This window comes from Columba livia, chromosome 2 (assembly GCF_036013475.1).
Source record: "Columba livia isolate bColLiv1 breed racing homer chromosome 2, bColLiv1.pat.W.v2, whole genome shotgun sequence".
NCBI classification, from domain to species: Eukaryota; Metazoa; Chordata; class Aves; order Columbiformes; family Columbidae; genus Columba; species Columba livia.
The window spans coordinates 147,202,222-147,229,529 of NC_088603.1; the positions used below are offsets into that span (position 1 = coordinate 147,202,222).

Consider the following 27,308-nt stretch of genomic DNA (forward strand, 5'->3'; position numbering starts at 1 on the left):
GGGGGGAGGGCGGTGCAGAGCGGGCAGAAAGTTACATGCTTCTGTACTATTTGAATACTTTTGAGTATTGGAAAGCATATGAAGACCATCCAAAGCTTTCTGTTCCCTGGGTGACTTATTACACCAGTTTATACCATATCAACGGCTTAGTTTGTAAACCTCAAGATTTCAGATGATTTAACTACAAAAGGGAACATCAGTAACCTTCAGCTCCACAATATGTACATTCGGCTGAAGAAAACTACCCAAATCATAACAGATTATTGATTTAACATCAGTATTTTCTGTCACATCTGCTTGGTTTAGGAAACATACCACTCTGTAACTATAGGAATCTCTATTGTTTTCCATATTACCTTCTGCCTTATAAAGTTCTTATAGCCATCTAACTCAACACCTTCCTGTGCTTTCCAAGAGGACAAAGACGGTGATAACATCTATTCACACTACTAAGCTAAACAGAGTATACCTTGCCACTTTATCTCAGTAAGTGCCTGACTCAAGGCACAACTCAAAGTCAGTGACAGGCCCGTTTTATCCTTCTTTCCTGAACATCAACTGGTTCTGTGCGCTCTTTGGGGCACGGCCGGAAGAGCTGTACCTCACTTACCCTGAAGCTCAGTCTGGAAAACGCAAACATTCGGTTTGTTTTCCACTTTCTGTAGCTCTGTTGCACAGATTTTGTCTACCTCAGCAACATATTCAATACAAACTGAATGCAAAGCTTAAACCACCACCAGAAAATACCTCATTTAAATACTTCATAAGTATCTGCTCTTTCTGCTTTGGTATTTGTCTTTCTAAGAACTACTTCCAAACTGCTGTGATTCAAAAGCTCTAGAACTTCCCTTCAAGCAAGAGGGAAAGCCCAGTCTAACAAGAACAGGGCCTTTCTGGAAATACAGCCTTCCAGCGAAGGGGGTGGCTCACAGAGCACAAGGCCAGGCTTACACAGACACCACTAAGTGACTGACACACACACACAGTACTTACTGGAAGCACACCCAGTGCTTACACCTGGGTTCCCTTCTCACTCATTTTATCACTAGGACACTTCAAAAGCTGTAGGGATTTAAATAAACTCATAAAACCTACAAAAAAAAAAAAAAACACAACAACAAGAACCACACACCCAACTCTATTCCAAATTATTACAAAAATCACTGATTTATATAAAACCAGACATAGAATGTGAAAAAAAAAAAAAAAACTAAAACTAGTAAACACCTTATCTAAAATATACCATGGAAAAGATTTTGCTACTGACATAAATAAGTAGGTGGGAACTCAGCCTGAAGAACTGAAATAGCACAGACATGAAGCCTGTTTTTGTACAAATACATTAGAAGGGGATATTACTGGGTTTTGCTTAGAGGTCTGTTAGTTTTTCACAGGCTGTGGTCTTCCTTGACTGTATCAGGAACTTACATTAATCAGCTGCTGTCTTGCAGGTACCATGAAACATCTGTTTACATCACTTCTTTACTCACGTCCAAGTGACCTGCTTGTTCTTGCAAAGGGAATAAGTTAAACACAAACTGCAGTGCACCAAAACTCATTAAATATTGGAGAAAATAAAACTTTATTAAAACACAGAAAAAAAATTAATGTTAATCAAGGTGTGTTTTACCTAACAGACCAATCTCTTCCTGACTTTTGTCCCACTATATTTTAGCTCATTTTTAGACTGCACAACAGTTCAGGTTAGCAACCAACTCCATGGTTGTTCACAAGCCATTAGTACACTTTAAATATTGCCTCAACCTGAAGTAAAAACGCACCATTACATTTTGGTATTTAAATTCTCCATTGCCCTGTTCACACACTGGTACAACGTATTTGCCGCAATACAAAGTTTCATAACACATTTCACAGTACATGGATCCATGCTCATTCCCATGGAAACCATGAGGGCCACAGGCTCCGCAGACTCACTTCTTCTAGAAACATTTCTGTAAAGCAGCCCCAGGATCTCAGCCCTGCGAGCAGCAGGGCATTAGATGTTATTAGCACACTGTTAGGAGGCAGTAATAGGGCTGTGATAACATCCAAAATTCTTCTACAAGTGGGATGGAGCATTTCCCCAGGACTACTTAGTATATTATTTCTTCTATTTCACAAATCTCACTGAACTCAAATCTTCTGAAAACTTTCAGTACTTTAGGCAATTTTTGTAAATTGCCGATACAATTTATATTTATTATTTCTAACGAATTCAATACCCAACCATCATCTCAAGAATGAAATCAGATGAATATATTCCTTTAGAGCACAACATATGGAAATTATATAGAAGCAGTAAAGGCAGGCACAGTTTCAACATTTTCCACTTGATACACCAGAGCTTTATGGTTATACTTCAACACACAGTTGATATGTATGTTCTGTGTATTAGTGAATCACCATCATTCAAATATTCGCAGTGCTCATGGAGCTAGTAGTGTATTAGCAAGCAAAAGGTTTTCTCTTCACCACCAACTTCCAGCAGCTTCCTCTGGAAAGATTTAAAGATGACAGCCCAAAGAAGCAGCAGCAAATTCTATTTAACAGCCTATTTTGTAATCAGATTGTGCCAAACTATTATCATTTTGAAGCTGAAGAGAAACTGCAAGACAGCTACGCTTATCTATTTGACCTTCAAAAATCAGTACAATAGGGCAGAGCCAAATGTGGAGGAGGGAGCGGGGGCTGATCTGAGACCGCGGATCTTTTCCAAAGCCCACACCCTGCACAACGGAACTGGAATACGTACACTATTTCAGGGTGTGTCTTCACATCATGACTTCCATATGCAGTCAACAGATGCTTCCAAGTAACCAGTAAAATCCCTACTGGACATGACTTCCATGTCATTTTAATAATTCATAACCCTTTGTGCAACAGTTTTTTCCACACTCAAGCACTTATCCTTTCTGGCAAATGCTTGGTTATGTGTGAAGGGGCTGCAGCAGAGACAGATCCTCCTCCTCACAGGTAGCGCAATCCAGAGAACCGAGCCTGGATAGACTCTACTCTCCTGCTGACTTAAAGTATAAAGTTGAAGAAAAAAATATGAAAGTAAGTTGTTGCTGGTAAGCTTCAGCTTTTCCATCTTTCAAATAAAGATAAGACTTGCCTTTGCATCACCAATCTGAACATAGTCACGTGAAAACCACTTTCAGAAGAGCTCCATTTCTAATAACAGCTACTGTGACAGTGAAATTAAAAAAGATTGTTCTAATTTTATCACTGAGAGTGCCAATGAATAAGGTAGTATGGCTTTCAGATTGTTCCCAAAAAGTAATATGATAGCTGTAATAAATACCCAATATGCCATCTAAAGTTAAAAAAAACAGGTCAGTTTCTGCATTGATAAAAATGTAATCATAAAAAATAACCGAGCTTTAAGTGTTCAAAACTCAGCCCTATGGTAATGAAGAATTTAGTCAATGAGATTGCTTGTTTTTCTCAGGTATGCATTAAAAAAAAAAAAAAATATTGACCAGAAGTGACTTATACCTCCAACTAAGATCCTAAACACCACATGGGCACCGCACTTAACACAAATACTCTGTATCGCCTGTTGCACAAACATGGGGCTCCACCGAATGGGAAGGAGGCGCAGCAAATGGCCCGCAAAGCAGGATACAACGTTTAAGCAGAACAAAGGCTGAGACTGACAAGCCTTATGCACTCAAAGCACCATCATGACCCCCCTTTTCCAGTAAAAGACCAAATATTTAAAGAGAATTAGCCTGTTATTGCATGCACGCAGCAAAATTGAGGTGCATCCTCAAACTCCAGTGAGTAAATAAACCTCTCTATTAACTTTAAAATTGGGCTGAGACAAGGAAAACAAAAAAAAGTGAATTAAATGCTTATCTTAAATATGCACCCACATAAAATAACTTTTTCTATGTATGCTACAAAAGACCTAAAAGCTAAACCAGTTACATTGTCTTTATTTTGCAGTGTTGATTTTAGGTTATTGGATAGTCTTACAAAAGACTAACAAGATTTCTTAATATAGAGACATGAAATTTTCCAATTCCTTACATTAACAATGTATTTACTTTCCATTATGATACACTTGACATGCAGTAATATAACTGCTAAGCATTGTTGCTAAAGCAGGTATTACATCTCTGTAAACTTAACACTGCCTGAAGATTAACAAATATGAAAGAACAGCCTGCTCAAAACTGTACATTGAGAATGTATTTTGAGCACGTGTGTAAATATGGGAAAAAAACACAAAGTAATCACATCCAAAAAATGCCTCTGGCAAAGAAAGATTAATAAAAAAAAGACTAAAGCAACAAGAAGTTGAAAATATATTACCTTTTTTTTTAAAGACTAGAGAAAACAAAAGACTTGTTCCTCGTCTTACAAGGCCTCTCATAAAATCTGTAAGATTTAGATAAAAGCCAGAAGAAGTCCCAAGACATAATAGGGCGTAAAATATGTTCATTTTATACAAACACAAAGGGCCTTTCAGTATCTGTACCTGTCATTTTTCTGCCTGTGACCTGCTGCAGGCTGCCCTAACCCACACCAAGCTGCACATCAGCTGCAAAGCTCTACTTCAGTTACCATGAACTGGAAACCAAAGGAGAATATTCAAGAACCCTTCAGTGTGCTAGAGGACATAAAGCGTTGTCTCAGCAAAGCCAGCAGCTGTCACCTCCACACTCGTAGATACAAGAGTCAAATTTTACACCTAAATAAGAAACAAAAGCGATGCTTATTATCTCATTTGCCTCTGATGTAACATTTTAATCACCAAAATGTAGTAAATTATTTGAAAGCTATTTGTTGGAAATATTATTTTCCTTGATATTAACACAGCCAAACAGATACCACAAGAGCATGATTTACAGTTTTCAACAGCTATGCATACATAATTACAAGGCAAGAGACCAGTTTGAGACGCATATAACAGGAACAAAAAACAATGAGAAGTGTAACTGTTAATAACAGTAGTGTAGAAGGCAACACATGATTTCTCCTTGCCCACAGCAAAAAAAGGGTGTTTTGAAATAATATTTTCCCCTTCAAGTCCTGAAGTGTAACACTGTTCAACACATTAAACCACCTCCACACTGAGATTAACTCCTTTTGTCAGCACACTAGTTTCATGGTATGAAGTGATACCAGATGTTCTAGTTCTAAATGCCTCACTAGAGCGTACTTACCATGACACTTAGTAGATGCTGAATGCACCAGTGCACTCTTACAAATCATTTAAAGTTTGTGCTCTGTTAGCAAGTATACCTGCTACCCATTGATGAGACACACTGACATTTTAATCCTAAAACTGCCAGGATGTGGGTACTTTAACTATTTCAGGTTAAGAAATCTCAAAGGAGATAGTGTCTATATTTAAGAATTAAATCAACAGCAAGAGTTCACAAATTAAAAAGAAAAAGGAAACATCATTCCCAGTAATGAAATAATCAGAGCAATGTGCATATTAATGCTTTAGCATGTTGTTAAAGCTCCAAGTATGTTGTTATGCAAGAGCAATGTATAAGAAAACTTTATTCAGTCAACCAACACTGTGCTCTCCAAAGCATTACCGGATATAAATTTTTAAATGCATACGTAAATTCAAGGGGTTAGGTTTTTAAAAAAGAAAAAAAAAGTCATATATTGGTGCTTAAGGACTTAGTTGGATAAGGAATTATTTTCCTTTACTTTTACTCTCCTTCCCAGAATATCCTCATGCAGAGGATTTGCAGATAACAGAACAGCTTCCCAGTAACAACATACTTCCTTCTGACTACTCTGAAGGCAAATTTGATTAAAAAAACCACTTATTTGGCTTAGCAGCCAGCGCACTAGCCTTGCTAAAAGATCCCAGTCTCCCAACCCACAGCTATATTATTTTCCCAAAAAAAGTTTCCATATACCCATTATATACATACTAGTGGTCAAAAACAACCCATAACTCACCACATGGAGTAACTCTAGTTTTTAATTTTAGTTCATAGACACATGTATCTTTCCCTTTGTAGATTAACACAGGTCACTTGACTGTACAGGTAGCTACTAATAAAAGTGGTACATCTATTCAGCTAACCTGAAAATTTCTTTCCATTCAAAGGAATAACTACCGCTTAGGTTCTAAAAATCTATCAGCTTGCAGTCTGAAATTTATTGTACCTTCCTGAAGGAAAAATACATTACATTATGTCAGTGAACCAAATCTGATTAATTTCAGCAGCTGAATTCCAAAAAGACTCAGCCCCCACTAAAGAATTCCTAGAAGTACAACAAACAAGAGCCCATCAACACCTCTTGCAAAAAAAAAGAAAAAGGTAAGCAAATTACAGCATTGCTTTACATTTATTTCAGACAGCATGTGATAATTATTACCCCTTTGGGGAAGATCCTGAGAGTGGCTTTTAAGAGTTATACAACTGTGAAACTGAAAATCCAGCAAGCTTATAAGTGTTGAAGAAACATCTCACAAAGCCATGCACAACCTAGTCTAAACTACACCCGTGGATATTGCCAGAAATCTATAAGTGTTGAAGCTATAATATGGTTCTCTTACATACCTGGACCCCACCAGCTACACAAAAAAATCACAAGGGCCTCCAGCAAGTGTAGTAAATGCTACACTTTACAACATTTGTCATATTTGTGGATACTTCCCCACCCAGCAGGAAAAAACAATGGGACAATCTGCTGCACGCGAACAACTGGCAAGTCCCACGTTCTTTCCTTCTGCGCATTCCTCGCGCACACACACACACCAGAGCTGTGCCATCCTTTCTCCCCACTAGAGGAAGCTTAGAAAAAGCCTATGTTATATGTCCTTCCTTTCAATGAATAAGTGAACAGAGACAAAATTTCATTATCTGCAAGAGATTCCTTGATGTCTGGTCACAATCACAACTTTTCCACTCACATACAGTTGCAGTCAACTGGGAATGCAGCTGGTAGGTGAGAGTCAGCAGAAGCTCCAGAACTACTAATAAACCGAAGTAATTTTTAGTCTTCATAGGTCTCAATGCTCTTTAAATTTACATTCGCAAGCAGCAAAAGATGATCATAGAGTGATCTTAACCCTGTACTTCTCTTAAAATGTGACAACAGTTGGAGGTGACCACATCAGTAACGCACATTCCAATAAGACACTAAGTCAGTAGAATTATTAGTCTAGTTTCCTATAGAAGGAAAACTTAGAGGATTTCCGTGCATATATATGTTCTTCCACTTGTACTTCCGAAGTTGTTGGTGGTTTTACTAAATCTAAGAAACTAAACTTACTACAAGAGAACCCTGTGCAAGCAGATAGCTGAGTAAAGAGACTATTTGAAGACTAAGCTCTAAAAATGCCTTCAGAAAGCAAAGTGCACAAGATAAAAAAGCTTACAGTTCTCCAAATGGACAAATAGCTTTAAGAAGGTATGAGCTCTAATTAGGTCCAAAAATATACTGCAAATCAAGCTGCAAAGATCCATTCATTCTTTTTTCTTTTCTTATATTAAAATCATAATTTGTTCTTCTGTGCTTATCACAGATGGACACTCACTATAAAATTTACAATTACTGTTTCTAAGAACTCCAGAAGGCATGTGAGACTCTTCATGAAGCTCCTTGTAGTCATAACCATCATACATTTGAGTGATTGGATTCAGTGCTAATCTCTCAAAAAGAGCAGAAATATGAAAAGGCTTCTCACCCACAGCTCTACAGGGGCAAATAAAAAATAAAAACAAATATCCTATGCATGTGATCACCACTACTGTGAAGAGAAGTTTTCTTTGGGCTACTTGAGTGGAGAGAACACAATGGAATCTCCATTCGAATTTCTACAACAGGAAGCAAAGACAACAAAATATGATATATTGCACTCATCTGCTGATCTTTTCATCAGGATGGCCAAAAACAAATACTCGAAAACTTACATCTCATCTGAAAGAAAAAGCACATTATAAATATGAGTTTCTGGAGGATTATTTTTTTTACCCTGCAATTTCTAATTTCTTAGAAAGACTAGATCACCTACACTGGAAACTGCTTTCACTGTAGATTTATTCACATATAGTTTTTCTGTCACAGTGCTATATCAACAAAAGCTCAACATAAAAGCTTAAACACATGGGATACTTTTTTAGCTGAACCAACACAAGCTGGATGAGCACACCTTATGATGGCATAAACCAGTGACATATTGGGACTTTCCATAATATGCAACTAAAAGCCTGTTATCCCTTAGTGGTACAAAGTCTTATATACAGTACATATCCCTACTCACTAGGGATGAGCAAAACAGTGATATGTAGAACAATCACAGGCTGCCACTACTCATCTTTATTATTAAACAAACTCAAAGCAGATCACAACATTGTCTTAAATGGAATAACAGAAATCTTCTATTTCTATTCATCACAGTCTAAACTGCAATACCCACACAGTTCAATAATCCAGAAGATGAGCATTTCCAAGAAGGGAGCACCTCAAAGATGCCTTATTTAACAAATCTCCTCAACATCAGTGGCTCTGAATCCATGTGCAAGAAGTGTCTCTTTCTGTGTTGTGAAAGTAACTGGATAGAGTCAATTTTCTTTGATATTGCAGTTGTTCCTTGTATTCTTGAGCTGGATGAAAGATACCAACCACTTCTGCTTATTTTACTTTACAAAAGACATTCTTAATTTGAAACTGCCCATGTAACTGTATATACTGATAATCTGTCTGCTACAGATCTCTCAAAAATTATTCAGAAAATAAAACCACGCTCAAGCTATCAAGAATAGAATAAAATACTTGGAATCACGTAATGATGCTGACACAGTAGATAGCCGTACGTATCATTTGACGACTGATACCTTAATTGTCTTGTAGAAAAGCTAACAGAAAAAGGTATAGACTTTTGTATTCCTCTCTTTCTTGTCAAACTGTGAAGGCTGGAAATCTACGTTCACATTCAATTTCATCGCTGGAAATCTACGTTCACATTCCATTTCAGAGGCATTTTATAAACAAGCATTCAGGTACATCAATCAAGTTATCAAATATCTACAGTTCTCCTCAATCTTCTTAAATTTTGATGCTATTTTTTTTTTTGTAGAATACTCAACAGTACTAACATTTTTTAAAGTTATGTGAATTTAGCCTATCTTATTAGTTGGGGTTTCATTCATAACCAAAAGCTAGCTTTTACTCTTGCCATGGCAGTGCTTTTTATTTTACTACTGTGTCACCTGAAATAAAATTGTACTTGATCTAAATCCAAATTAGACCATTGTGTAACAAAATATAGAATAAGATTAATAGATGTTAACTACAGGATGCTCTATAGTTATACCAAATTTAAAAGGCCAGAAAAGCAGGTACTGCTGCAGAATTATGTAATATGTTTTAAGCTAACATACTGACCTTTAGAACTTCTCTTCATTACTAATACTTTATTTTACTGTTTCTCTGAAATAACAAGCTTTCTAAAAGTATGTTCACATTCTCACATATACAGAAGACTGATGCATCTTCTATTTTGCACACACAGACCTAAAAGCAACATACATCGCAGGCCTTTGCTTTCAAAGCAGTCCCATTTGAAAGGATTGCTTATGCTACTGCCAAGAGATGAGGCACCAGTGAAGAGAACGAGATCGCTAACTGCCCTGACACCCACCAAAACTCATCCCCAATACTGGCACATGATCACCCTGGTCATCATCAAGTTGACTGATGAAGTCTTGTTACTTTGTGAGAGCACGGATGAGACATTCAAATCAGCAAGATATTAGAATGTTTTAGCCGAATTTCAGTAAGACAGTCTAAGGACTTGCAGTGGGAGCCACTTCATTCACAAAGCAAGCAAATTTATGCAAACATTTCACCACAGTTGTCATGGAAGTTTGTGAACCACACTGGCTGTCCTGAGAACACTTTGCGTAAGATCCATTGGCAGATACCTTCAGTAGGTGGAAAGGTGAAAGCTTTCTACTGTTTTCAGTAAGTTACCTTCCTCCATACAGACTCCATGCAAGAGGCACCACTGTGCTGTACCAGAAGAATACACAAGCAGAAAAAAAAAAAAGCATAAAGCAAGAAGAATTCACAGGTACTTGTTGGACGGTCAGAAGCAGCCCATCAGAGCCACTCACAGTTGATCTGAATGAATAGTAGTTCACAAAGCAGATTACACATCTGGTAGGGAACAGTTTTGAAACATCTGCTCTCTTTCCTTCATTGAAGTAAGAACAAAAGGAATCCAACTTAACAGTTGTTACTAAGTCCAAAGCTGATAAAACAGGTTTTACACCCACAGAAATTTAATTAAAGGCGTCAAACTGTATCCTGCTCTTAACTATTCCCTTTTTCGTTGTTTCCTCAAACTTGCTAATAAAAAGCCACATGCATACCACTGTTCATTTGGCTCTAGCCTGCTTGCAACAGCAGCAGTTTGCTGTCAGCTCCTATATTTTTAGGGCTCCATTTCAAAACTGGTCAGTTTTCACCACTCTTTGAAAACGCGATGTGCACCAAAGGCACAGATATGCAGACAGCTGAACAGAATACTGCAAAAATCCACTAATGAATTCAAATAGACTCTTTCATAAGGACCACTACAGACAAATAAGGTACACTTTCTCTTCCCAAACATTTACTATACTGTGTAACTCCAGGATAATGACTGGAGACTATCACTAATAAACACCGAGTAGGCTTCAAAGCTTGCCCCAGAATTATGATCTTCCTTCTCAATACCAGTACACTGACTCCTTCACGGTTCAGCTGTACAGTGTTCCAGTGACAGCTGGGAAAGACAAGAAGTAACAATGATTCTGTCCTTAAGAAGCTTAAATAACTATTTTTCCTCACTCTGTGTCATTGTGAGTGGTATCAATTGTATGAGACATGAACTGACTCAAATGCATAGAACCATAGAATCATTTTGGTTGGAAGAGACCCTTCAGGATCATTTAGTCCAAAAATAACCTAATTCTAGCACTGAACCATGTCCCTAAGAACCTTGTCTATGCGCATTTTAAACACCTCCAGGGATGGTGACTTCACCACTTCCCTGGGCTGCCTGTCCCAATGCTTGACAGCCCTTTCTGTGAATAATTTTTTCCTAATATCCAATATAAACCTCCCCTGGTACAACTTGAGGCCATTTCCTCTTATCATATCATTTGTTACTTGGGAGAAGCTACCAACCCCCTCCTTGCTCCAACCTCCTTTCAGGTAGTTGCAGACAGTGATAAGGTCTCCCCTCAGCCTTCTTTTCTCCAGGCTGAACAGCCCCAGCTCCATCAACCAGCCCTCATAAGACTTGTGTATCCAGCAGCAAAGCCCAGAACCCACTTTAGTAGACGCTATTTCACTTAAGGTCAGCATGGATCATCCCTATTAGGGTGGCTTCATTTTCTGCTAAACCTCTTCAATCCGTCGATTTCTTTATTAATAAAAAATTGTAGGCGTTCACAGTCCTAACAGAGAAGATAAAAAGCAAAACATATGAAGGAAAACCCCACCGTGCTCACCACCTCTTACACCTGTGCAGTTTTCAATAGTTTGAGCTATGGGAACAGAAAACCCGAGCAGCAGGGCAGCGGGAGTGAAGGAAACGGGAATATTTAAAAGCAACTAATCCGTGCGCTGACAGCGGCTGAGAGCCACGACCCTCTCCCGGGATGGGCCGACGGGGAGCCCGTCCGCGGGGTGGGGAGCTCGGGCCGAGGACGGCACCGCTCCTGCCTGTCGGTTCGGACACTGTCCCCTGGTCGGGCACCGGCCCGGCCGCGGCACCGCCCGCACACAGGACCGGGACCGGGACCGGCCCCGCCGGCGGCTCCACGCGGCCGCCCCGTCCGGCCCGCCCCTCCGCCAGAGGCGGCCCCGGCCCCTCCGCTCACCAGCCCGTCGATCTGCACTTGCTTGACGGCCGAGTCCCCCGTGGCGGCGGCCTTGCCTTTGCCTTTGGAGGCGCCGAAGCCGCTGCCAGCAGCCCCGGAGCCTTCCTTGCGCGACGCCATCTTTCCCTCGCACCGGCCGGAAAGGGAAAAATAAAACACCGGAAGTGGAGACGCAGGGAAAGGGCTCCGGGCGGAAACTCGGCGAGAAGCGCATGCGCGGTGCCCCCGCGGCGGCTCCTCACGGGTGGGTCGGACCCCGCTCGGCCTCGACACCGACTCGGCGGGCGGAGCCCGGTGCTTTGTGCCAGGCGGCGGAGACCGCCACAGCGCCCCCGACCTGGGACGGGAGAGGCGCTGAGCAGGCCCGGCCTCTCCTCCCCACATGGTGGGGGCGTCTGGCGAGCCGTGTGTGAGCCCGGGAACCCCGGATCCCGGCGGGACCAAGGGCTGCCCCGCTCAGCGGAGCTTTACACCTCATAAACCAGCTGATACGAGCTGATACGAGCTGATACGAGATACAAGAGATCAGATAATTGAAAGGTTTAGATTTTAGCTTTAGCAAAGGAGAGGGGTGTGGAGTGAACATGGTCTGTCTTGAGCGTGAACAAGGAGCCGTCCGTGCAGGGGCTGCACTGGTGACCTTTGAAGGTCCAACCCGAGCTGTTCTGTGATTCTGTGACCGGAGCACTGAGAGGGGATACAAAATCTTATCATCAGATACAAACAAAACGCTGAACTATCAGCTACTGATGATGTTCCCGGGAAAAGGTTTAAGTGTTGTATTGAAAGTTAACTGTTGTTTTTGACTTTCTGCTCTCATTTGTTTTTTAAAGTATTTCAAACCCTACACATTCTTCTGAAAAATGAAATGGGCTCTGAGAGGCAGGCATACCAAACACCACGAAGCTGTCCAGGCACTATGCCTCATAAAAATCTACCTTTTCAACAATGTAGTTGACAATAATTTCTAACTAGGGGAGGAGAACATACCAACCAGTGCCGATGTATCTGCATTTTCCCGCTGACACACATCCAGCATTGTCTGTGCCTACAGATGGCTTTAACATCACTTAGGATATTCCCCACCAGCTGCCTGCATTGGGGCTGGCACAAATTCAAGCAAAGAATTGAGTACAATAATGATGACCACCATGCAAATCGTATCCTAAATGGCACTGATTTCGCTGACTAGATCTGCACCGACCAACAAGAAACCTGGATACCCAGCTTAGCTAAGAACAGCTTGCAATAGATGTCTAAAGTTGGGTAAGATGAACTGCACTTTACATGTTCCATTGGGGAAAAAACTGTTAAATGGAGGTGGAAGGGGAAATTCACAATTGCAGCATCGCTGAGTTCAAACGTGCCCCAAAGAGACTGAAGGGTGTGTATGCAGCAGGATTAGGGAGTTGTTCTAGAAGACAGGTTTGCAGCGAGGCTGATGCAACAATGAGCCAGAGTTTCAAGGCAGGATGCCGTGGCAAACGAGCTCAACCATCGCACAGGAGCTGCAAATCTGCATCCTACCCTTCGCAGGTTTCCATGACTGAACATCTCACTTCCACTAGTATTGCCTTTTGAAGATTTTCTAGACAACAAAGTTGCCTGAGTCAATATTAATATTTCACTTTGCTGTTATGTACACATGCATATCTAGTTTAACTTTGCAAATATGATCAAACAGCTTTAATTAAAGAAAACTAAGATTAAGAAACAGGATTATGGTAATACAGTGGTTTTCAGCTCCATGGACTGCTGGAGATCTGTGGGCTACTTCAAAGGTGTTGGTGAAAGGTATTTAAACAGAAAAAAACATGCCTTCTGTCAGTAAATGCACAGTGCTTTACCACTGGCCAATTCTTAGGGATGTGAAAGAGAATCAAAACTCCTGGGATAAGACAAATGTGACACGTTATGCCTGCCTATCAGTTTTTGAATAGAAACTAAATGTAATTGAAAAAGAAAAGAAAAAAATAAAAGAAAGAAAGAAACAAAAAGTAGCTATAGCACAGAACATCAGCATATTCAAAGAAGTTGCTGTGGGCATCCAAAATAACCTTATTTGAGGGACTGGCATAGGGTTCACATTACTTAATGCACTGCCAGAATAATTCAGTCAATTTGGTTACTTATGATTAACATGAAAAATGAAACATAAATATCATCTTTCTACTTTACAGAACTCACCAGATCCAGGCAAGAGGCCATAGAAAATGTCACCATTGAAATACTGAATTATTGAAAAGGAGGCCATAAAGAGGATGTCAGACTGAAAAAATCTAGTAACATTGCCCAGGCTACTCAGGAAAACCACAAAACAGAAGACTTCCATCACAAAATATTTCAGAAAATTCAAGTAGTGCACAAACTCCATTAATCATTTTTAAACGATATTCTAAATCAAAAGACAGCTGCAACCAAAGAAAACCCTTTTATTCCCCAGTCCTGCTTAAGTAAAAAACCTTGGCAGAATTCAGATGTGTTGTTTATCTCTACAGCGCTGCTTCAGCCTACCAGTGCTATGAGCAGAAGTAGTGTTGCTAAGTGGAAATTATCTGATTAAGGGTTCAAAGATGTAATCCCTTCCAAATTGTCAGACTGACTTTACCTTAAGGGCTAAATAAACCAACTTGAATCGCATTTGTGAGTGCTGGAGGCTGAGACCACGCACATGAAAAGTTACCGGAGACGGGCTAACCTGCAATGACTTGTTACCACCTGGTAAGTGGGTCATGTCTGAATTGTGTGTTTTTCCTCCCTACCCCCTCAGCAATTCCAAATATTTCTAAGCATAATGAAGACTTTAATTTCATTATCGCACAGTATAGAGGAATAGGGAAGAATCACTTTGGATACACATAGAGCAGTCTGTACTTGCACTGAGACACAACAGCACCCCAAATACAAAGTTGCACTAATAACTACAATTGCCTAAAACAACATTAATTACCTACAAAAAGAAATTGTTTCCAGTAAAATCATCTCCAAAACTTGGTGGATTCACCTAACATAGACTCAAAATTACCTTGTAGTATCTTGCAACCGCACAGAAGTTTCAAGTTCAGAAAAGCCCAGATTTCTCGCAGAAACCTCAGACACACAAGCACTTGGCACATCTCCCTAGGAATATATCACTGATCTTTTTCAGTGTGCCATGATAGGTAACAAACCTACTCTGCCTTAGCAGGCAGGTGCACTGCTTAAAAATGAAGGAAGTATCTAACATCTTTTCTTTGTAAAGTAAGCCTTGTATTTAGTAGAACTGTAGTGAGTATAAGGCCCTACTTAATCCCTGCGTTCTAGTACAAAGCTTATTCCAGGTAATTCTACGTACGGCAGGGGCTCTTTGCTCCTTTTGAACTCCCTCTGTAATTCACATCATGCCTTTTGGTAGCAGCCTCTCACATACCACTTCCATATCTCACAGGGAGGGTGAAAATCCTCCTGATGAGAAGGTCCCTCTGTGTCAGGTGTGTCTGCGGTGGGTTGACCCCAGACAACTGCCAAACACCCACCCACCCGTTCACTTGCCTCTCCCACCGGATAGGGAGAAAATGGGAGGAAGGCAAGAACATTTGGGAGTGGAATTTTAGAAGCCATGAAACAGACAAGATCTCTTTGATGCTCATTCTTTTGTTTCCTTTGTTTCAAAAAAAAAAAAAAAAAAAGAGGTCAGAAGAAGATGTATCAGGAACCTTCGGGTCTCTCCACTAGATGTAGTTTCACCCAGTGCATGCATTACTCTTCCTTCCTTCAACTCCAGTAACACCCAGTAGCACTGCCTGCCTTGTGCAGGCAACACAAGTGCTGACTGCAGCTTCAGGAAGCAGAACTGTGTATAAACCCAGCATAATTCAGGGTTTTCAGCCATTTCTGTTCTGCTGACTGCAGCATCTTACATCTAAAGGAAATTAAACTGCCCCTGGCCTATCAACCCTTGTTAAGAAGGTTCTCCCTGATAAATAAGGTAGTGTTCTACACCCGCTCTGTTCAGATATTGCTGATCACTTCACCAGATGCAAGGCACTGAAGCCAGGCACCTTGCATTCTTGTTTCTACAGCATCTACAAGATTCTGTTTCACTGATAGATGATAATCTTCTGAACTGTCAGGTATTTATACAGTGCTTACTGCTTTCCACAGAGGAGCTCAGTGTGAAAACTAAAGATCAGGCTGCGTAACTGCATGGGCATTTTGTGCCAAAGAATTTTTAATTACTAGTATTTGTCATGAGGCTAATTGTGATTTCAGATGTTATTGGTGCTGATACTGAAGTTCATTCCACATTTTTTTTCTAATTTTCTTCAAGAGAATCAAAGAGAAGAAATTTGGTTTATTGGATTTTTTACCTGAAACATGAAATGGAATGTAATAAGGTGCAGGAATGATATAGAAATTGTAAAGGTGGGAGCTGCAACAGAATAGAAACCCCCAGGGACAAACAGTGAATGCCATAAAGGAACTATGGGACCAGAATGTGAGCTAAGAAAATCCAATTTCTTTTCTGTGAGAACAGAGTTTTCAGAGGCCAGGTGTGGTTTCAGCCATGCTCTTAGACAGGCAACCTTTCAGCGTTTGCTTGACGAAATGTGAAAGCATTACTGTAAAAAAATGGAGCAGCTATCATGGACACCACCATAGTAAGGTATTTCTGCACATTAAGGAAACATTTTAAAAATATAAGCTCTTTTATTGGGAAAGCAGGGGGAGGGGGAGAGTTTCACCGCTCAGCTTTTTCTCTGCTTTTTTCCATAATTATTTTCCAATAAATGTTTTCAATTACCTTTTATTCTTATCTACTGTTTTTACATTCCAGGAGTTTAGACATATTTTTTATTATTAATGGATCATTTACTATAGCACCTCAAAACCTTTAGCATACAACTAAGAGGAACAAAAAATGACATAGGAATTAACAGTAAAATTACCTAATGAAAAATTATAAAAAAGACTGAGATATTTAAAGTGCTAATTTTGGCCTGTAAAACAAAGAGAAGTTATTTGCACAAAATTATTATATGTTTCTGAGGAGAGACAGACTCTTGCTATAGTATCAAGTTAGGAAATTATGTAAGCATAGAGAGTATATATCATTTATTACCACAATGTAAAGGTTCCTAGTTACTGATTTCTCCCTGAAATCAATGTAAGGGTGAAAAGATATGTACAGGTTCTCAGGCAACTGAACTGAATTCTCTTGCGCAAATCAAAATTTTGGCCATAAAGTCAATTTCTTGTCTGAAATAGGTTTCCCATGTAATTTCTCTTCCAATGTCAATTTGTTCTGCCTTATCTTCATAATCGATTAATGGACCTTCTAATTGTTGATGACATGCAAGCTATCACATGTGGAAGGTAGCAACCTTCTCTAAGGAGAGCAAGAAATGAGGAAAGAAGTGGAAGCAAACATGCCAAAAAATCCAAAATATTTTATGTCTTCCACCTTCCTGTAATCTCCAAAGTAAAACTATGTAGTTGATTAAATGAACTAAAACGCACCTGATATATTTACTTTCTATCAGAAATGCTAAAAGGAGGAAAAGGCACAACGGGAGACAAGCTGGAAAGCTTCACTCCATTCTTCCCCTCGATCCACCTGGAACATCAGCTATCACACCATCACTCTTTGGCAAGATATCTGCCTGTTGGAAAACAGCTCCAAAGGATGCCCTTGTCTGTCCTTCCAGCAGCACAAAACCAGCTGTTTAACAAGTCTATCTTACATAGCTGCATCAACCAAAAATGCTGCATGAACTAAAGGATGTCTATCAGTGATGTGTATCTATTCAGAAAGATAAATGATTTAGTCAAGTTAGATAAGATCTGATTTTGTTCAGCATTTGTGTGAATTTAGCTCAAGGTCATAAAAAGAGAAAAGCTGCTATGACATTTGAGAAGCTGTCAAGAATCTCACTGGTTTCAGTCCCATAATTTCTTTCAGCTCTACTAAGAAAGCTACAGTTGCCTGCAAACAGCCACTTAAAAGCCTGTATTGATCCATTGTATTCTGTTTCTTACTATGGAAGTCACTAGTATGTAGTGAAACTAAATATCCTAACTTCTACATAAAATGTGTGCTTTTTATTATATGGAATTTAAAAGACAGTTAATGTGGGATATACTGCAATGAGCAGTTATGGTATTTAAACCTGAAATAATTTTCTAGCTAAGGAGGCTGGTACTAGTAGAGCCAGAAAGGTGCAGAAAGCTTTACCATATACAAAATTCTCATCCTCTGAGTTTGTGCCAATCCATAAGGAACAAACAAGGTTTGCCACAGCCATGTTTGTTATAAATTCAGATGCTGCATTCCAATGAGGTAACAGAAAAATATATTCTGTAAAAAATGATGAAGGCTAAAATTCAAAAGCTCAAAACCAGCACCAAAGCAATGAAAGGAGAAGCCAGCAATTAATAATAAACATCCTGACAAATTTAACTTAACATATTAAATGCTGGTGAATCTTATTCTGTGGCCTATACATACTTCAGAAAAATTCTAAAATACACCCAGGAAAGTATTTTCATACACTCTCCAATAATGTTTTACTGTCCTGTGTTTATTAATTAGAGTTTTCTTTCCAAACCTGGTAATTTCAAACCCTGCCCTTTTAAATTTTGTAAATCAGTTCAGTTTTTATATATAAACATGTCTGGTGCTAAGACTTATTGCAGATAACCACAGAGCACAACATTTGCTCAGGAGCAACATAGATTAAAAAGGTCTGACAGAGGACAAGTTTGGGAGAATCAGGAGCTGAGATTTTTTTCTCACCAAGCTACAAGCATTTGCCAAGTCCCAGCTATTAAGGAAAATCATTATTAAGCCAACATCAAAGCTCTTTTGATAAAGAACAGTTTTTGCTTCAAGTAATCCACATGTCACAGCAATTTTCTGTTATTTAGTTCTGTTGCTGCTTTACCTAGTATCTTAAAAGCAGCTGAACTTGCCAAGAGATGTCTCGTCTCAAAAAGCTGATACTCTGCTGAAGCAAGTTTTGTGGGCAGCAGAGTGAGTAGAGCGAGGTTCCTAAGGTGCCTGTCATTGCTCAGATTTGGTAAGTTCTGTATTAACTTACTTTGGATATACAGAAGGTCTCCTTCATTGTGATAGCTTATTTTCATAAATACTGTATATTTACTCACAGGACATTAACATTATTAATAAAGTCACAGGAACTGTTTTGGTAGATCAGAACTGTACCCTAGACCAGTATCCTGTCCAGCAGCGATCAGGAACTTGTGTTTCAGAAAAATAAATTGCTCATTTCAAATTCTGCTTTCTGTCTTTGGAAAACCAAGTCATATTAACAGAGTTAGTGCTTCAACACCTTCCGCTCTCCTCCTCAGGTTCGTTTCCACAGCGATACTGCTGGTGGGCAATCTACTGATCCTGTGAGTGGTGTTAGTTCGTCGATAAAACAGTCACTTAAAACCAAACTCAAAGTCTTTTAGTGATGCAGCCAGATAACTGATGAAACTTCTTAATTAAAAATATAATAGTAAGTAATTTCAAAAAGGGATCTTCCTCTGAGCTTTATGACAAGCTTTACTGTGCGACAGTTTCTGTAGGCCTATGTGGAATGTAAGAGCATTTGGCTAATTAACTCATCTGGTTAAGGATTATTCTATATAAAAGAAACAAGAAATAAGAAGGAAAGTGATATATTGAACACACACAGACACGTAAAATTTGCCAAAGGAGCAGGTGGTAACAAAGACAACAGTGAAGAGCAGAACTCTTCGGGTCATTAAAGGAGCTACTGAGGAAGCCACCCTGAAGACAATCAACCTGAGTTTGGTCCCTGCTACGATGGAGGAAACATGATTATCATGAGTTTTACAACATTTTTGAGTGGGTGTATCAGACTGTGCAAAACTTTTAATGGGATAACAGCAGTGGCCTTTGGGATTGTACAAAACTTACTACGGGATGTTCACAGAATTGGCCCAAGGCAGGGAAAGGAAGGATTAGATGGATCTAAGGGGGACATGTAAGAAATGGGAGGAGGGGGGTTCATGCATGAGCAGGCAGTGGTTCACTTAACTGTCTACACTTACATTACATATGTCCGCTGTGTGCGTCTGTGCATATGCTTGTCCAGGACACATGCGAGCCTAAAACCCCTCTGAGGTCTAAAGCATGTACATGGATGGACTTCAGCAGCCAAGAGCAGCAACCCCCCAGTCCCGGGGACCACTGGATTCAGCAGCTCCCATAAGATTCTTAAACTTATTTAAAAAGAAAAACAACAACAGCATCAACAAACACTCTACAGATTGATCATGGGAATAGCAAAATAATTGAACTTAAAAGGAAAATTATGAATTTTATTATATGTAAAATACTAGCAAAACATCAAAGAAAATGTTGAAAAAATTCTCTACACTGCTATACTATTCTTACAGACATTACTTGTAACATTTAAAATTTATTAAAAAGAAACGTTGAAAAGAACTGCATAGAAGTTAAGTGTATTTTCCAGAATGGTACTGCAAGTAGTCTGTGCTGCTGTTTTGCCTGCTAGCCAGCCTGCCAAACAGATTTTACCAGACCAACTGCATTACAAACGAAAAGCAAAGGAATATCTCATCACAATGGCATTTAACACCCTACTCTGGATTATATCTTACTTTGCATTTAGTTAAAAATGGTGGCTAGTTCAAGCTCTCATTTACTTTTTTCTCCTTTCTATCTCTGTTCTGTAATAGCAGCTCTTACCATTGCAGATTCCACGTTTTAGCTGACAAGTCCACTGTGAGATGTGCTGGCAAAGTGTTCTTAATAACTATCTGTCTTTGGGCAGTTAATTTTGAAAAAAAAAAATCTAATAAGGTTTTACTTTGGAGTCTTGCTGAGTGGTTTTGTCTAATTTTTTAAATAATGAAAGTATGAAGTTAGGGGAACTGAGACACCACGCCAGTATTAGAACACATTGGCCACAGGACTGAGGTTTAATAAAGACCAATGAATTCAACATATCACTTAGCTCATGGAATAAAGCATGTATCTTTATATGTGCATGACACTCATGAGCACACACAACTGTGCCCTGAAGACAGCTGGAAAGAAGGATTTACTTAATGACAGAAATATACTGTCGACAGCACAGTCATATCCCATGGAAAATAGTCACCTGTTCTTCCCACTTTTCATCCTGTAGCCACTTTAAAATATCTTCCCATTTAAACATTTCAATTTCTAGAATAGTAATTAAATACATTATTATTCGGTTTCTTTTACCACTAGCTAACCTGCTTTGAAGCAGATGTTTCCCATGTCTATTTGGTAGCAAAAAGACCAATATGACAGGTGGGTATTTGCTTAAATGCCCTTAGAGCAGTCTGACTGATTACAATGAGCTCACAGGCAGGTCGCTGCAAATTTTGCTTGCAATACTGTTGTCCCTGGCAGAAAGATGTGTGTCGTTGCACCTGCACAGCGAGACAGATGTCTCCAATTACCATTTTGATGGTGTTAAGATACCACATCCCTTTGCCTGCCTAAAATACAGGCATTAAGTTCAGTTTCTTAACTGCCAGATGTCTGGTGTGCTCAGGTTTTCTGATGAAGAGGGAGGTGTTTGTGAAATTCAGCTTTCTGAATGACAGCTATTTCACCAGACTACAGTGAAATTAGATTTTCTGTTTGCCATGGGGGAAAAATAAGTAGGAGTAAAATGTAGAATATATTATTTTTCAACTTTGTGTTGAACTTTGTGCACGTAGAGCTTAAGTTGATGTACCTAATACAGGCAAACAATAAAATCAGGCATTGAATAAGCCTTCCTGAGGAAAACATGTTGATGGATGATAAACAATACTGACAATGAAGCGTCAGAGACAGTAATTGTAATTTAACCATTATACTGAGTTAAGGAAAAGATACCTGTAGTGTATTTCTGACCTCAGCAAATGGCAGGAGCCAGCACAGCACCACAAAACCCAGGGTCATGAACGGGTGTGAAGTGTCCGATGGCAAGTGGGAGCCCGGGCTGCCCCATGCGGGGCAGGCAGCACAGTCCGCTCCTGGTGACCCCCGACGCACCGCTCGCCCCCGCCACAGTGCATGCCCGCCTGGCCGAGGGATCACAGCATCATTCGGGCTAGAAAAGACCCTCAAGATCATTGTGCCCAACCATTAACCTGACACTGGCACTAAACCACGTCCCCAAGAAACTCAGCTATGCCTCTTTTGAATACCTGCAGGGATGGTGGTTCAACCACTTCCCTGTGCAGCCTGTTCCAATTCTTGACAACCCTTTTGGTGAAGAAACCTCCCCTGGCACAACTTGAGGCCATTTCCTCTCGTCCTATTGCTTGTTACTCAGAAGAGACCAACCGCCCTGACGCTACAACCTCCTTTCAGGCAGTTGTAGACAGTGATAAGGTCTCCCCTCAGCCTTCTTTTCTCCAGGCTGAACAGCCCCAGCTCCCTCAGCTGCTCCTCATCAGACTTGTGCTCCAGACCCCTCACCAGCTTTGTTGCCCTTCTCTGCACTCTCCAACACCTCAGTATCTTTCCTGTGGTGAGGGGCCCAAAACTGAACACAGGATTGGAGGTGCAGCCTCACCAGCGACGCGTGCAGCAGGACAACCGTTTCCCTAGTCCCGATGGCCGCACTACTCCTAACACAAGCCAGGATGCTGGTGGCCTTCTTGGCCACCCGGGCACCCGGGGCCGGGCGGTGTCCCCAGGCAGAGCAGCACAGCCGGGCGCAGAGCGCCCACCCCGACCGGGCCGCTGCACCGGCCCCGCCCCTCAGGCCTCCGGGGGCGTGGCTCGCGGCAAGCCCCGCCCCGCCCCGCCGCGGCGGCCGGGCCCGGCGCAGCTTCCGGGGGAACCGGCGTTCCGGGCGGGCGGCGGCGCCATGAAGGTGACGCGGCAGAAGCATGCCAAGAAGATCATGGGCTTCTATAAGCACAACTTCCACTTCCGCGAGCCCTTCCAGGTGCTGCTGGACGGCACCTTCTGCCAGGCCGCGCTGCGCAACAAGATCCAGATCCGCGAGCAGCTGCCCGGGTACCTGGGCGGCGCCGTGCAGTTCTGCACCACCCGGTAGGGCCGGCGGCAGCCGCAGTGCGCATGCGCGAGGAGACGGGGCGGGAGGAGGGGGCTGCAGTGCGCAGGCGCCTGGCGGCCGCGTGGTGCCTCGGCGTCCCCTCGGCCGCCGTGGAGTCGGTCGGTGGTGGTGTGGTTGTGGGGCTGAGGGCGGTAGATGTGTTGAGGAGGGAGCGCTGTGGGCTGTAGTTAACCTGCAAAAGTCAACTACCCACAGAGGTAGATGCCCCATCCCTGGAGACATCCCAGGCCAGGCTGAACGGGGCTCTGAGCAATCTGATCTGGGTGAAGATGGCAGGGGGTTGGACTAGATGAGCTTTGAAGGTCCTTACCAACCCAGACTGTTCTGTGGGGGACAGGAGCTTCTTTCAATACCAGCTGCCTTTTTCTGAGATGGCAGAAGCTGTTGAGGGATGAGGTGGGTTGAGGGGCGGCCCTGGTGTGAGAGGGGCAGCTGGGTGGGCCTGTGCCTGCACCTGCTGCCTTCTGGGTGAGCTGTGAACATAGACAAGCTCAGGTTTATCAGGGAGTGAGGGCATTACTGCGTATCTGGAGTTTCAGCCTGTCAGTAAGGGATAGTTTCCAAAGTCGCTGTTCTCGGAGGAGCACAAGGATGTGCTAGACAGAAGCATGGAGGTAAAGTGTGCACACCAAATATCTGAATTGCATTGAAATAGCCATTTTTTCAACTTGACTTTGTATATTGCACGTGATAAAGTCTCTCTCACTTGGATTTCTGCAATGACAGAACAGCTAACTGCCCATCTTGGAGGCAAAGTATCCAGGTCAAGTATACTCTGGGCTACAGAAGTTAAACACTGAGCCATATTGCAAAACATGCAGAACTGGCCTGTACTTCTAAACAGGAGAAAGTACCGAGTCATGACTTTACCTGTGAAAGGTTCAGGCATTGCTTTGGTCCAAACTATTCCAGTCATGTCTGAATGTCACTTCTTGTTTCCTTCTTTCAGCAATATTGGTCTTTTTGACCTGTTTTCATTTAATGCAGCTGCACCGACTCATTTTTCCTGCTGTCAGAATGGCAGGTTGGTGAGGCAGCACCTTAGTGGCACGAGTAGAGCTTCCCTGAGGAAATGAGCTGGCTCACTGTGAGAGTCCTTGCGAAAAGATCAGGCACAAGTCTGTGCAAAGACTGTCCTCAAACACTAAACTTTCATCTCTGGAAAAGAAAAATAGTTTGTTTAATATCTTGTTATTTTGGAGATAATTGTAAAATAAATAAAAATTCCAGAGAAATTTCTTGACATGCTCACTTCCTCTGGTTAATCACCATGCTGCCAAGTCCTTGAAGTGGTATTTCAAGGCCATGTGTTCCTACCACTGTCTGCATTTAACAGTAAGACTCAGTGGCGGAACTAAGTTAAGTCTCATCTCCTGTTCACCTCTGAGTATCAGAGCTAGCGTCCTTATAGGCTGTACTGAACATCTGCTCTAAGTGCTGCTAAGAGGAGGATTTTAGGTTTGTGTTTTGCTGTTTAACTGGAATGTTGTTAAGCCATAAACTGCCAGATCTTTAGTCATATTGGAAGTCTTTTGTCTTTTTTTGCTTGAATCGGTTGGATTCTGATAGCAAGTTTGAAGCAATACAATGGATGCTAATACGAGGTTTAACTTGAATGCTATAATTAATCAGTTTCTGCTAAATCGAATAATTGTGACGTAGTAGTTCATATACTAGGTGATGTCCAAACATAAGTGTAATAACTTAATATTGTCACTGATACAAAATGTTTTTAAATCCATTTAATATAACAGTGTTGTCGCTGTTTAATCTTGTTTGGAACAGAGGAAATCTTGCTGAAGTCAAGGGTTACCTGGGGATGGGCTACTGCTTTCACATTACTAGGCGCCATTTACAAATCATGGAGCCTGAACAGCTGGCCATTGTTCATTCCTAATTAGCTCACGTCAGCCTTCTGCTATTGTAAAAGATGTGTAGTTATTTCTTCATTTAGAAACCACTGTTGCTTTTGGTTTTCAGATGTGTTCTAAAAGAGCTGGAATCATTGGGGAAAGCATTGTATGGAGCAAAATTAATTGCCCAAAGATTCGAAGTTCGAAACTGTTCCCACCACAAGGATCCTGTGAGTGGTTCGGTCTGTTTACTGTCCATGATTGAAGACGGCAACCCTCATCACTTCTTCATTGCTACACAGGTAAATGCTTGTGGGAGACATAACTCCATTTCATTTGAAGTGATCCTTTGATACCTAAGGGTAAGGTAACCTACAGAAACCTCGATTATAAGATTTTAAATAGCTGTGGGAATTAATCCCATAAAGCCTTACTCATTCTTAAATATATTTGCTAATTATGAGGCAGAGAATCTTTTGTCTTACTTGAACAAGTAGGTTCTTTGACCCTAGCAGGATATTGCTTAGTTTAGCAGAAAGTGTAGAAAACATACTACCTATTGACATGTAAGAAAACAACTGATGACTGTTAATTTGCATATTGCTTGTGTGTGCATCCCCTGCCCTTAACTGTTTTGCAACGTAGTCTGAAAAGTGAAATCAAGTATTAAATGACCATATAACTTCAATTTTAAGAAATTTTACAAGTTTTAACTAGAGAAAAGTTAGGACTTGTGTACAAATAAAAAAGGCAGTGGTTTTTTAGGTCTGTTCTGGGCACTGTACATGTAAATTATATACACAATATATAAAATGGTTTACAGTAAAAGGTGTTTTAGTAAGATACAAGGAGTTTAAAATGACTTGCTGTGGAAAAAAATATCTTCTTGTGGTGTACTACATGCCAATCCACTGGGACTTTTTCTGCAAAAAATGCATATATGATTATATATGCATGAAAAAGGAAGCATTAATAAATTTTCCATCAGAAGTACAGCTAATCAGAAGGAGAGAAATTGAAATTTAAATTGCTCTGATAGGCACTGCCACGTATATCTGCTAGATTAAGTTTCTTATCTTTTTCATAATATAATTTATCTTCATAGTTTTGTATTAAAAGTAGGTGCATTTGAATTGCAAATAAGATTTAATCCCAAAATATTGACTAAAGTATTTAATTTTGCAGGACCAGGATTTAGCAAACAAAGTGAAAAAGAAGGCTGGCATTCCTCTCCTATTTATTATTCAGAACACTATGGTGCTAGACAAACCTTCTCCTAAATCTCTGGCGTTTGTTCAAAAGTTGCAGATGAATCAGCTTGTTCCAGAGCACCAAAAACAAAGTATTGTTGAGCTTAAAGAAAAAGAAGGACTAGTGAAGCAAGAAGGTGAAAAGAGAAGAAAACGTAAAAGGGCAGGTGGCCCCAATCCTCTCAGCTGTCTGAAGAAGAAAAAGAAGAAAACACAGGAGGGTCAGGAGCCTTCTGCTGAAAAGAAGAAGAGAAGAAAAAGAAAGCGAATTAGGGTTAAAGCAGAAGCTGTGCAGTCAGTGCAGAATGAAGAAGAATAAACCCATCTTTGTAAACAGTGCAGGACTCGAACATTGTTTGAACTTTGCAAAAAGAAAGATTAATAGGCAGTCATGTGAAATCAAGTTGTTAATATTAAAACTTATTTTTATGAGGTGGTGCTGCTTATTATTGCATCTCAATATTTGCAGGTTTTTGTCCTAATAATTTATTCTGTTGTTTAGTAATTGAGTTTATGACAAAATATTTGGCAACCCTCATGTTTCGTTATTCTCTGCAGCATCTTGATTCCTGCCAGAGAGTTCACATGATCAGTAGCAAAGTTTCTAGAAATGCTTCTTGGGTTTCATATGGGTTTTGGTGGGATCATTGAATCATTTTGGTCAGAAGAGACCCTCAAAATTATTGAGTCCAACTGCTAGCCTAACACTGGCACTAGACCGTGTACCTAAGTACCACATCTACACATCTTTTAGACATCTCCAGGGATGGTGACTCCACCGCTTCCCTGGGCAGCCTGTTCCAATGCCTGACAACCCATTTCGGGAAGAATTTTTCCTAATATCCAATCTAAACCTCCCCTGGCGCAACTTGAGGCCATTTCATCTCGTCGTACCACTTGCTACTTGGGAGAAGAGACTAACACCCACCATTCTACAACCTCCTTTCAGGTAGTTGCACACAGTGATAAGATCTCCCCTCAGCCTTCTTTTCTCCAGGCTAAAGAGCCCCCGTTCTCTCAGCCACTCCTCACCAGACTTCATTGCCCTTCTTTGAACTCTATCCAGCAACTCAAAGTCTTTCCTGTGGTGAGGGGCCCAAAACTGAACACAGTTCTAGACTTCTTCCTCGATCTAGGTTGCTATTCCTACTAAAATGAGTTTTGACAGTTGTGCTGTTACAGAATGTGAAACTGACCTAAAAGAGCAGAGTATCCTATATACCTGTATTGTTTGAATACAAAAGTTAACTGTTGCAAAGTGAC

The 27,308-nt window shown here is 40.7% G+C and overlaps 2 protein-coding genes and 1 long non-coding RNA gene across 3 annotated transcripts in view; 2 read left to right on the forward strand and 1 right to left on the reverse strand.

The window, feature by feature from the left end:
- Positions 1-12,146, reverse strand: part of EIF3H (eukaryotic translation initiation factor 3 subunit H) — an 86,088-nt gene extending 73,942 nt beyond the window's left edge. Inside the window, exon 1 of the mRNA XM_065054294.1 lies at positions 11,859-12,146. Coding sequence (XP_064910366.1) covers positions 11,859-11,978 — 120 coding nt within the window. The 5' untranslated portion in view covers positions 11,979-12,146. The remainder of the gene's footprint in view (positions 1-11,858) is intronic.
- LOC110362430 (uncharacterized) lies at positions 12,145-20,472 on the forward strand. Its single transcript, XR_002419786.2, has 3 exons — positions 12,145-13,394; positions 14,039-14,579; positions 17,381-20,472. It is a non-coding gene; the product is annotated as an uncharacterized LOC110362430 (long non-coding RNA).
- Positions 20,473-22,658: 2,186 nt separating this feature from the next.
- UTP23 (UTP23 small subunit processome component) lies at positions 22,659-26,477 on the forward strand. The gene is made up of 3 exons (XM_005507262.3): positions 22,659-22,917; positions 24,923-25,097; positions 25,981-26,477. Exons 1-3 carry the CDS (start codon positions 22,730-22,732, stop codon positions 26,362-26,364), a joined length of 747 nt encoding a protein of 248 aa, XP_005507319.3. The 5' UTR covers positions 22,659-22,729; the 3' UTR covers positions 26,365-26,477.
- The last annotated feature ends 831 nt before the right edge of the window (positions 26,478-27,308 follow it).

Excerpts from the sequence above, each read along its gene's own strand:
- UTP23 (XM_005507262.3), top strand. The coding sequence starts at position 22,730 with ATGAAGGTGACGCGGCAGAAGCATGCCAAGAAGATCATGGGCTTCTAT. Across the intron at positions 22,918-24,922 it reads GTGCAGTTCTGCACCACCCG|ATGTGTTCTAAAAGAGCTGG; the intron begins GTAGGGCCGGCG and ends TTTGGTTTTCAG. Across the intron at positions 25,098-25,980 it reads ACTTCTTCATTGCTACACAG|GACCAGGATTTAGCAAACAA; the intron begins GTAAATGCTTGT and ends TTAATTTTGCAG.